This window comes from Equus przewalskii, chromosome 16 (genome assembly GCF_037783145.1).
Source record: "Equus przewalskii isolate Varuska chromosome 16, EquPr2, whole genome shotgun sequence".
Lineage (NCBI taxonomy): Eukaryota > Metazoa > Chordata > Mammalia > Perissodactyla > Equidae > Equus > Equus przewalskii.
This window is the reverse complement of record NC_091846.1, coordinates 2183104-2195391: the sequence shown is the minus strand read 5'-3', so window position 1 is coordinate 2195391 and position 12288 is coordinate 2183104. Positions and strand designations below refer to the sequence as shown.

General features: G+C 36.5%; 1 protein-coding gene across 1 annotated transcript in view; it reads left to right on the top strand.

Annotated features, from left to right (window-relative positions):
- The window catches only part of MICU2 (mitochondrial calcium uptake 2), a 134628-nt gene that overhangs the window by 16706 nt on the left and 105634 nt on the right, over window positions 1-12288 (top strand). The window contains exon 2 of the mRNA XM_070577860.1: window positions 11065-11209. Coding sequence (XP_070433961.1) covers window positions 11065-11209 — 145 coding nt within the window. The remainder of the gene's footprint in view (window positions 1-11064; window positions 11210-12288) is intronic.

Genomic DNA, 12288 nt, shown 5'->3' with positions numbered 1-12288 from the left:
CCTTATTACTGCTTTGCTGTATTTCTCAGCTGCCCAAAGAAGAGAGGTCATAATCCAGATAAATTTACTGATACCAGACCTGTTACTAGTTTTCTATTTAAATTTAGTTACATAATCTTGAAACATTGTTAGTCTGATGTGTATCTCATTTTGCAAAGTAAGAAGTCAAAATATTATGGTTGATAGATAACATTGGAAAAATAATTATCAGTTTGAAATTTATCATTGTGAGACGTACATGTTTGCTAGTTGCTCTTTTCATACTTCTTTCTAGTGCTTAGCCACCTTCTGTTATGCCTACCCACTAGAGAGGGGAGTGCCTCTTCATTTGTCATTTTATCTCTGTGCAGTGCTTGGTGGTAGGAGGCACATAATGTTTATTAAAAAAGTTGATGTTGAATAATTGTAGAAAGAGTTCACAAAGTAGTATTTACCTTCTCCTGTGTAGGGAAATAAGCTAAAGTAACTTAATCATTTATTAAGAAAAACATTACTTAAATATGGTTGCAATGAATGACATTGATGAAACTTTAGGAGGGTATTGAGATTTTTAAGTTAAGGCTCTAGTCTTTTTGTTTTTTCCTCAGTCACTTGAAAGCTAATTTAAATTTTTTGTTTAGAGCATAAACAAAAATTTATGTAGTTATCATGTCCTTCCTGAAAGGTAATTATGATGGAAGGGAAAATGAGTATTCTGCTCAGTGATCTGATCAGGAAAGAAAAAGCAGTTACTGGAAGAGAGGATGTGTATTTCCTTACTCATCAGCATCTCTTGACAGTAGCCACTCTTCCCCAGACAGAATTCTATGATTTTTTAAAAAATTAACATGTATAAGCATATGCCATTTCTTTTTACCATGCTCATGTTAGAAAAGCCACACTAGCCTCCTTCCAGTCCCTGAAAACAAGTCTAGACTAGGCCATCACTAGATGAAACAGTAATCAGAAGCCAGAGAGAGTAGTTTCCAGAGCTTCCAGATTTCCCAGAAATGACTTTTGTCTCCTTGGCTAATATTCTGTTATTTTGTAGAATTTATCATGAAGCATGGCTTATGCAGTGAATATTGTTCATTTGGTCTGGCAGTAGTCTATTTCAACGTACAATAAAATCTCCCTGATTAACAACAAAGTAGAAAAGTTCTAATGACTGAAAATTTCCAATTGTAAAGTTTTGTTTAAGGAGAAAAGATGTCTTTCAGTTATACCACAGAAAGTTCAAAGACATCAAAGCAATTACATTTTATCCAGACTATTACAAATTCCAAAATAAAGGCCCCAAATGAATAAGGTTTTAGTACATTTTGTCTAATGCAATGTGTATATATTGGACATATTGAAAGCATTGTAAGGAAGTTCCTTTCTTTTCCCACTTTCTTCCTGAGAAACGTAGAGACCAAAGAATGTTCAACAAAGAACACAGAACTTTTTACAGTTTGTCACTTCATGGATAAAAAGTAGAGACAGAATGGTGAAGCACCTGTTGCTTTAAAGGCAATAAACTAGTGAAATGTTTTAACAGAAGTCATCAGCTTTCAAAGATCTCTTTTATTCAGTTCACATCACTCATTGCTCTTAATTCCTTTGTCACATTTTTTACTGCATTACAAGTAATCCTTGAAATCCATGGAGCATTTTATATATAACCAGAACCATGTGGATGACTCTCACATGTTCAGTATCGCCCCAAATCCCAGTATTTCTTCTGCCCTTCCTTTCCATATATTTAGCTTTAGATGCAGGTTTAAGAAGCAAATTGTTGTGGTAATAGGAGGAATTTATCCCCACTCCCATCACTTTCCGCCTACCAGGAGTCTCAATTCAGTCTCCGAGTAGGTTTAGAGTAACATAACCAACAGGCCCTAAGCAGCTCTTTGATCTCTACCACTGCATTCCATACTCTTTTCCTCCTGAGGAGTCAGTTCCTCAGGCAGCTGCTTGCCTCATGCCAGTGCATTGGTTATTTATGTGTAATTGTATACATTGGCCAACAGAGTAGATTTTGTAAAAGTATCTTATGAAATCTCATTATTCAGGTCAGGGTTAAGAATAATATTGTTTAGTCCATTCCTACTGGAATAGTTCTCTTGAACTGCAATCAACTATTTGGGGTGAGGAGGGGCAGAAAAATCCTCTCCAGCATTTCAAGCTGAATACCTTGAATGTGTTATCTCCCTTATACTGCTTTCATTTCCCCAAATAGTATATAAGGGTGATGCGTGTCTTTTAAGAATAATCTTAGAAATAAATCACATCTACTCATTTACTGTGTCATTTTTTTTGTATTAACTCCTTAGAGAACAGCCTTTAAGAGGTTAAATCCAGCAATAAGGGCATCACGGTTCTAACCTCATTTAGATTTTCTAACGTCCACCTTATTTAGATTTTCTGAAAGAGACTAAAATTGACCAGTCTCCCCTGAGGTTTTCTAGGATTATTCAGACCTAGAGTACATACGCATAGGGCAGTGGCAAATAGAGTAGCACGTTCAAGTCTTGGTTCATTTCAGTAAAGTTTTTTTTCCACCGTATTTTTGAAATAGATGTTTGATTTGCTCTTTCTCTTCCTGAAGCACAGTAGTTATACACATGTTGAATCTTTGGTGTCTGTCCTGCATGTGGATATTCTTTTCCTTAATTGCTTTTCTTTGTGCTTTTCTTCTGCCTTCTATGAGACTTTTTGCCCTCTCAGATAGTCCATATATTTTCTGCAATGTTGATTCTCATCTTTGCTGCTTCTTAAAGTTTGTTTTATAATGGTGTTTTTCTCCTCTGTTTCTTTTATTTAGCTAAACCAGCTTTCTTTTCGAATATTTCTGTCATCTTACATCTTATCTATGCTCTCTGATGATATGTCTATTGCCTCTTTTGTTTTCTATCATTTTTTTCTATTTTCTTTGAGAACGTGATTTTCATTGTTAATTGTTTCCTATTGCTCTTGCCTTCATTTTTCCCACAGAATTTGCCTGGGCACAACATTAGGTGTTAAACAGACATTCTAGCCAAACATGTTATTTGCCAAAAATAATGTGAATATATATCCTTGACTTATTTCCATCTTGATCTAAGCATTCTTTTTATCTTTGCATTAGAATATTAGCTAAAGAACAAGGTGTTAGTAGTTTATATCAACTGTTCAATCATTCAGCTGCCTGAGGGATTTGAGAAAGAGCTGGGCTGTGGACTACTGTAGTTGGGAACAGGTCTGTGTCCTAGATCTACTCTGAAAGTTTTTCCTGTTCTGCGAAGTTGGGGTTTATCCCATCCCATGGGATGGCCTTTGATTTTCACTTTGTTCCCCCATTTTGTGGTGCCTGCCTCTTTAGAGAAATGCCCTCATACCTGGTTCATAGGTTTTAAGTTAGTGTGCTCATCAATGCAGTATTCCTCTGCCCAACCAAGCCATAACTTGCTGGTGCTAGTCCCAACTTGGACAGGACACGGGAGGAGAATATGGCAAGTCTTGAGCCTTTAGTGAATGCAGTGAGCAATAGGAGTTTCCAGTGTGACATTCTGTATTTTTCTCTGGCCTGCACAATCCCCATGAATTGGAAGGTATCAGTGACAGCATTACCCTTGCACACATATGGTACCTTCATGCAGATTAGAAAAAGATACCCCTTCCTCAGTGCAGTTTATAGCCATCTGCTGGACAATTGTATGATGATTACAATGTGGATGGTGTTCCTTAGAGTTGTGCAGTATACACACCTGTACATGGTGGCCCTAATCAAGGAGGTATTTCAGAATTTTATCCTCTCGTTCCGTTACACAGCACTCCTCTGTCTGGAAGAAGAAACTAGATTTCAATCGTAGTGTTGTCTTATAGTTTGGTCCAAATTATCAGTATGCAGCAGATCCTTCCAGGAACAAGTGTAAAGTGGGAGGTTGGAAGCTGGCATCAGATGGTTGTGCTTACTTCTTTCTGGTTTTAGTTTTGTTTTTTCCGCATGTTGTGGGAGGGAGGTTTTAAGAACTTTTACTTACTCCTTCCTCATCAATTGCTAGGGTTTTTTTTTTTAATGACCCTTTGATTTTATTGAGTTAACTCTCAGGATGGTATATTATACCTTTTTTTTTTTTGACAGAAACGAGCGTGGAGAAAAGACCTTCCAAGATTTTATTTTCAAATGGATTATTGTATAGATTGAGAGTAAAAACCAAAAATCCAAAGGAAAAAAGAAAACTTGGTTTATGCAACAGATTCTCTAATATCTGGAGATTCCAACTTCCTCCAGTGCGGATATCCTCCCCATAGCCTTGAAACAGCCCTTGATACTTAGAAGGATTTCAGACATGGATAGCAACATTTATACTGGAATTGATATCCTAAACAAATGACTTAAAATTATGATTTGCCTTATGATACTTTTTATCTTTGAAAGGAATTGATTTAGGAGATAACAGTCACGTTTCTCTTGATGTCCTGAAATGTGCAAACCTGTGTGTCAGTGTACTGAATTGTTATTTGTATAGATGCTTTTCTTATAAGGGATACCTCATTATGACTAAGAGTACACTAGTGGTGAGTTCTTTTAAAAGTGTATGTTAACAATATTGGAAAGACGAAAAGATTTGTATCCTGTGGTCTAATTTTATTTTACATGTAATTGTATTTAGGACAAACCCAAACTATGTCTACTAGTATTTTTCTGAAAGACATTCTGTTTTTATTCACAGTTCTAATCATTTTCAGTTTATATAAACATAGCCCTGGTATTTTTTTATAACATACATTCTGCAAAGTGCTTTGGATATATAGTAAATCAGACAGTAATGCTGAATTTATACAGCATCATTGGAGTGTGAGTTGTGCCATGTAAGTGAATCTTCCAGACAACTGAAATTATCCTTGTAAGCAATGAAACATCTTTTTTTATGCAAGATTTACATTTAAAACAGTTAAACTACATTATATGATTTCCTAGATTTTTAACAGAATATTCCCTACATAGTTAGCATCTCCTTAGTGACTGAAGATCATCATTATAAATAGACCTAGAGGCTAGTAATTGGTCGGGATAGCATTGATTGGTCTAGACTATTGCAGCCAGGTCTGTTGTGTATTATTTTTCTCTCCTATCTCACTGTCAGGCTATTAGATCTTCCTTCTGCCGTTAGTACTTGACTCCAGCATTTATAATTTAATGTTTTTTATATGCTGGGATTTTGAAACTAAATAACCAAATTTATTGGATTGGTAGTAGATTAAGAGTAAGTGCTGAATCATGGTACAAGGTATCCTATAGAATTGGCCATATTAGGTTCCAATGTCTTACATATATGGTGGCTCTTGTATAAATTAACAAAAGAAAATGTCTGTATCCACAATTGTCTTTCTAGTGTAGTATGTCTGCTGTTCTCCTCTTCTGTCCATTTTTGTTGTATACTCCAAAGACCCTCTATATCGTGGATCTAGCTGTCCAAATCTCAGAACTGACTGTGGTACAGCTTGCTCTACTGTTGTTCCTTGTTTTGGCAAACTCCTGCTCAGCCTTTGCGATTCAGTTCAAATATCTCCTGCCCTGTAATGTCTTTCTTAAATCTTCCAATTAACAAGGCAGTTAACTGATCCTCACTGCCTTCTCATAGAATTTTTTTGTATGTTTCTGTTAGAGCATTTGCTGAAATTACGATGTTCGTAATAACTAACCTTCTATAGCACTTAGTCTGTGCTGGGCATTATAGTAAGGGCTTTATGTGTATCATTTCATTGAATGCTCTTTTTTTTAAAGACCCTTTGAAGTAGTTACAGATTAGTTAACTGAAGGAGAAGGATAATGTAACCTGGTTAAGTGACAGAGCTGGGATTTAAATCGAGGTAATTTGATTCCAGTTTTGTTATTTTTTGTGAGTTAGCTGAGGTGCAGAGAGGTAACTGGTCCAAGATCGCATATGTAGTAAATGACAGAACTGGAATCTGAATCCCAGGCTGACCTCAGAGCCAGTGCTCTTAATTATTTCTTTGCTATTCAGCACTCCCTTTTGTGAGCTCCTTGAAGATGGAGACCTCATAGTATCCATTTATTTACCCGCAGAACAATGACACATAGCAAGTTTTTAAATGTTTGAGAATGAATTAGTGAACTTTTTCACTGCCTGATATGTGACAGGACTAAGCTAGGCATTTGCCCTTGTGTGGTTACTCTCAGACAAAACTTTAATATTTTGACCTTTGTTGTTCCTCCTCCTCCTCTCCATCCAAACTGATATTCTAACTGCACTTACCGAAGTCTACAAGCCATTGTCTTTGCCTTAGCTCAGTTTACCAAGCCCACCCTACCACAGATGTGCCACATATATGCCAAAGTGAGAAAGAGACAGTAGAGGTAAGAGAAAGGAGTACTCACAACAATATGGTTAGTTCAAGGAGTATAAAAACAGAAGTAAGAACAGAAAAAGCCACCTGACATGTGAGGTAAGGAAGGAAGGGAAAGGAACACGTGAAAAGAAGAGGGCATGCACACGTGAGCAGGAAAAGCGCACAGATGAAAGAAAGAGTGGGGGAGGGAGAATTGTTAATTCTTGACAATTAAATGCATCTATTAAGTCTGAGATTTGATCATAATGGTTATACAAATGAAGTAAGGCAAGAATAAACCGTACAGATAAATAAAAGATTAAAAACGGCAAATTAATCTTCCAAATTTTATGAAGCAAGCATAAATATATAGTTCACCTTGATTATACAAGTGGTCCTTTAAAATGTACTTTTAAAACTTCAACTATTGTATGATAAAGGTGATCTGAATAAAACTGATTTGTTGGCTCGTCAACTTGGAATTAGAAAGGTTCTGGGGGGCCGGCCCCGTGGTGAAGTAGTTAAGTTCGCGCGCTCCACTTGGGTGGCCCAGGTTTTTGCTGGTTTGGATCCTGGGTGTGGACATGGCGCCGCTCATCAGGTTATGTTGAGGTGGTGTCCAATATGGCATAACCAGAGGCACTCACAACTAGAACAGACAGCTATGTACCAGAGGGCTTTGGGGAGAAGAAGAAGAGGAAAAAAAAGATTCGCAACAGATGTTAGCGCAGGTGCCAATCTTAAAAAAGAAAGATTCTTGCAATTTCAGAACAATACTTTTTTTTCTTCTATGTATATTTTTTTGTAGCAAAGAAACATATTCAGAATATCCTACTTACTTTAAATTTGATTGAATAAGGGAAATAATGCATATGACTTAGGAAATAGACAACACTTAGCCCTAATTCCAGTTCTTTTCTTTGTTATTCTCTAGAGCCTAGCTTAAATCCCACTCTTTTCATGAAAACTTCATCAAATGTCATTACCCTCACTCTTTTCTCTATTTTCCTAATTTATATAATTCTTAGTGGAGCTAGTATAGGATAGTGGTTGAGACTGGGATTGTTGTCATCCTACCTATGCTAATAATTTACTTGCTGTGTTAATCTAGGCAATCTGGTTAAACTTGACAAGCCTTGGTTTCTTCTTTTGTAAAATAAGGATGATAAAAATGATGTCCACTATTAGAGGTATTGTGAACATTGAGTGAGACCGTGTATGTAAAGATGTTAGCACCCTGCCTTGCATATACTACACGTGTAATTAACATTACTATTTTTGTTATTTATGACTATACTATTGCCCCTTGATTCATGTCTTCTGTCTCTTCCTAGAGTGTCCTCAAATTAGTAGGTGCTCAGTTAAATATTTACTTGTTGGGGATGGGGGTGTGTGTGGTTAGGATGAAGGGAGAGACTCTAGTACTAAGAGATTGTGATTTGGGGGCTTCCACTGTGTCTTCCATAGGGGAAATGGTAGGATTAGAGTCTACAGTGGTGATGACTTCCAAATGATAGCTGTGTACTCGGCAAGCAGTGTGAGAGGTAGTAGAAAGGAGTAGAAAAAGGAAAGACATTATTAGTGCTGATAATGGGAGTTGAAAGATTTGAGGATAGTGGAATAGGAATGAAAGGCCACAATACCAGGTTGAATTGTGAGGATGCTGGTAGAAGGATTGTTAAAACGGTCTTATACCACACCATCTACTGGTAAAGAGAGTCATGATGGTATGACACGTTTGGAGGTCATTTGTTTGTGAATGACTTTCTAAATTTATGGTCTACAATTTATGTGCCAGCTTCAAGCTCAGAAGAAATCAACCCATAAAAGGGAGCTTTAGTTTCACCACTTCTACCTTTTCTCCTTTACTGAGGAGACTATTTAAACAAAATTGTGAAACTGGAAGGGATGGCAACCCAATCAATCATTATTTAAAATGGCACATCCCAGAATAATTGATTCTTCTCAAGATTCTTCAGAAATGTATGCTTATGCAAGTACACATACAGGCATATAGAAAACAGTAACCATGAGAGAGGGAAATTTTTAAGGTCTAAATCTCCTAGAAGAAAAAATAGAGTTCTTTGAAAATAGTTTCATTTCTTGCTGTAAGAGAGTGGGAGGTTTGTGTTTTTACTTCTTGGTCGTTTTCCATGTAAGTTAGGACCAAGTTTGGAAAGAAGAATGTATTTATTTATACAAAAAGGATTAAGTTGTTGGTAGAAACATTTTTTTCTTTCTTTCTTTCTTTCTTTTTTTTTTTTGAGGAAGATTAGCCCTGAGCTAACATCTGCTGCCAGTCCTTCTCTTTTTGCTAAGGGAGACTGGCCCTGAGCTAACATCCATGCCCATCTTCCTCTACTTTATATATGTGACGCCTGCCACAGCATGGCTTCACAAGCGGTGCATGGGTCCACACCCAGGATCTGAACTGGTGAACCCTGGGCCACCAAAGCAGGACATGCAAACATAACTGCTGTGGCACCAGGCTGCACCCGGTAAAAGGCGTTTTTAACCAGTCATGAGCAAGTTAGATCTTAGGAAGTGTAAAAGAGCCAAGGATTTGGAAATATACTGTATTTCTTTATAGATTATTTACTTTGTTAATCTTTTTTTTTTTTTTGCTGAGGAAGATTTGCCCTGAGTTAACATCCCTTGCCAATCTTCCTTTTTTTTTTTTTTTTTGCTTGAGGAAAATTAGCCCTGCGTTCTGTGCCAGTCTTCCTCTATTTTGTGTGTGGGTTGCCATCACAGCATGGCTGAGGAGAAGTGTGCTGAACTTAACCACTAAGCCACAGTGCTGGTCCCCATTAATCTCTTAATAGACTATATATTTACATTAGTATGATAAATATAACTATTCTCTAAGCTAATAATATGGCCATGTTCAGCTTCTTTCATTTCTTCTAATAAACTGTATTCTGTCTTATATCTGGGACTCATGCTGTGACGTTTACTGAGAAGACTCTTATCCTCCCTTCCCTATCCCATCCAGTTACTTTCTATAAATTCCCTGCCAAAGCCCTCAGCACATTCTGGTAGGAATTAATGTTTGTCTTGTTTACCACTATTTTTCTACAGATAGTATCAGTATGTTAAATAAACTGATAATATATCTGTTACTGCCTGTAGATATTGATATAGTCACACACACACATATATGTCTGCCTCATGTATAAAATTTTCAGAAAATATTAATAAAAATTATTTTTCTGATTACTAGGATAAGCGTATGGATTCATGTAATTAAAACATGCCCCTTGAGTTGTTTTTATAGTGATAATTTAAGGAAGAAGAAAAACAAAGATGTGAATAGACAAGTTCTAGAGAAGATAGGCGTACAGATCACTGCAGTATTACTGAGCATTCTGTGTATGTGTGTCCAGTATTCTAATAGGCTCTGTGCAGAACACAAAAGTGGTCGAAAACTAACTGCTCAGGGAAACCAACTGTCCAATTAAGGAGGGAGAATTAACACTAGTCAGAGAACTGAGATCAGCCAAAAAGGAGCTGCTGATGACTTTGGAGAGGTTTAAACAACTGGAATTTGTGCTTTTCCCCATTTCAGTTCTAGTCAGTGAACATCATTTGTGTGTCAGGGTAAATAATAGGGTCAGTAGTAAGTGTGAAAAGGGGGTGGTGTGTCCAGGAACGATGTTGTGGTCCAAGTTAGAGCAGTGCCTTAAGGAAAACAAACCAGGGTGAGAGTGTGCTGTTGAATTTCACAGATAATACTCACATTCTGTGTCAAGATTACTATATTGACCTTGGTATCTGTGTCAAGTGGCATGTCATCTTCCACTCTACCTAGGACACAGTGCCCAGCCATGGGTAGGAGAATAGTGTGGTAGTTAAATATTGAAATACTTTGAGTCAGACACCCCTGGTTTTTTATCCTGGCTCTGCCATTTACTTTACAGTTTCCATATCTACGGTGGTGTCTATTTTTCAGTTATTGTGAGGATTAACTAAGTAATCCATGTAAGGTATTTAATTAGTACAGTGCCTAGCACATAGTAAGTGCTCAACGGAAGTCTAACAATAAAGATTTCGATATTATCTCTATCAGCATTTGAATCAAGATCTAGGTCCCACTGTCTGAGATACAAACTCTTACACTAACAGTATTTTGCCTATTCTTGTTCGTGTTCTTCACTCACAATGTGAATGTATTTCTGAAAGAACTATTTTGCAGATATGATGTATGCTGTCTTTATGAAAACACAACTTTACGTGCTCTGTTTGTTGCCTACCTGTCTCTCTGATCTGATCTTCTGCCATGCTGTTCCTTGAACACACCAAGCTTATTCCCATCCCGTAGTCTTTGTTCTCACTTTACCTCTTGCTTAGAGTGTTCTTCCTCCAGAGAGCCCCATGGCTCACTAGCTGCACTTCATTTAATCTCTTTAAATGTCACCTCCTTAGAAAGGCTTTCCTCGATTATCCTGTCTAAAATATTATTCTTTATCACTTTCTTCTCCTACTTTATATTTCTATGTGGCACTTCTCACTGTCTTACTTTTATACTTTTATTCCTTAATTGTCCTTCTCCCATTCTGGAATGTAAGTTCCCTCAAGTTAGTCTTATTCAGTGCCTAAAACAGTGCATATTAGGCACTCAGTAAATATTTGTTAAATGAATGATTTCAAAGTTTGAAGATTGTTAGACCTAAATGCTAAAATTACTCTTTAAACATTATTCTAGAAGTAGCTAACTTGGGAAATCGTACTGAAAAAACCTTAAATTGCAATTTCTTTTCCTTTTAGAAAAATATTGACTATGGTGAGATGATGGGGAAATTGTCTCTTCGTAAACAGCGCTTCATGCAGTTTTCTTCACTGGAATATGAAGGAGAATATTATATGACACCACGGGACTTCCTCTTTTCAGTAATGTTTGAGCAAATGGAACGTGAGTTTTTTGTTTTCTAAGTTTAAAAAAAATCAAACATTAGGGCTGAAAAACCTATTTTTGAGAATTGGTAACAACTTTTCTTCATTTTAATTATCATCATTCTTTGTACCTTGCATTTACTTATTATTTAGACTGTTCAGTCCTTGTGACATGAGTGTAGTTAAAACTTTTATATGTATTTATCTGAGAAATAGTTGTTATGTATATGGGGTTTTCTAAAGAAAAACAGGTAAATTTTTAAATGTCACTAAATATGTTATTAATAGAATAATTTATCCAGGGTGTTAGTTTTCGGTGTTATGATGTTTTAAATTGGGTCAAAAAAAAGAAACTAAATTGGAGCAGTTAGGAGGGCCATATAATGTAGTCATGATGCCATTGATTAAAAAGCCCTGAAAAAACAGAATGAGAAGCAAAAATCCAAAAGCTGTGCTTACATGATTTTATTTCGTAAACTGTCAACTCTTAGTTATTCCAAGTGATATCAGAAATTCTTAGTTTTATTACCCAAACTAGTCCCTTTTTACTTTGAATAAACTAGATACAGTCCCATCCTCTGTGCCCTATTTTGCAGAAGTGTTCTATGAAAACTTCTTGGCTTCCTGATACCTTTCAAAGTGTGCTGGAAGTACTGTCTTATCATTAGCTATATCGTCATGCATTGCTTAACGACAGGGATGTGTTCTGAGAAATGTGTTAGGCAATTTCATCATTGTGTGAACATCATAGATTGTACTTAAACCTACATAGTATAGTGTACTACACACCTACTCTTTATGGTACTAATCTTATGGGACCACCATCATATACACAGGCTGTTGTTTACAGAAACGTCATTATGCAGTGCATGAATGTATATGAAATGGGTGAAATGGGCTAGGGCAAGATGAGCAGTAAGAAGTGTAGATTGAGTTGAAAAAGACTGAGAAGTCTTGGGAAGGCATTATTAATATTAAGGGACGACTTGAACAAAAACAAAATGAATGATAATGGCGTGTTCTAGGGACAGTAAGTTCACCAATCACTAGAACCAAAGGATTGCATTGGGGAATAGTGAGAGATCAAATTGAAAAACA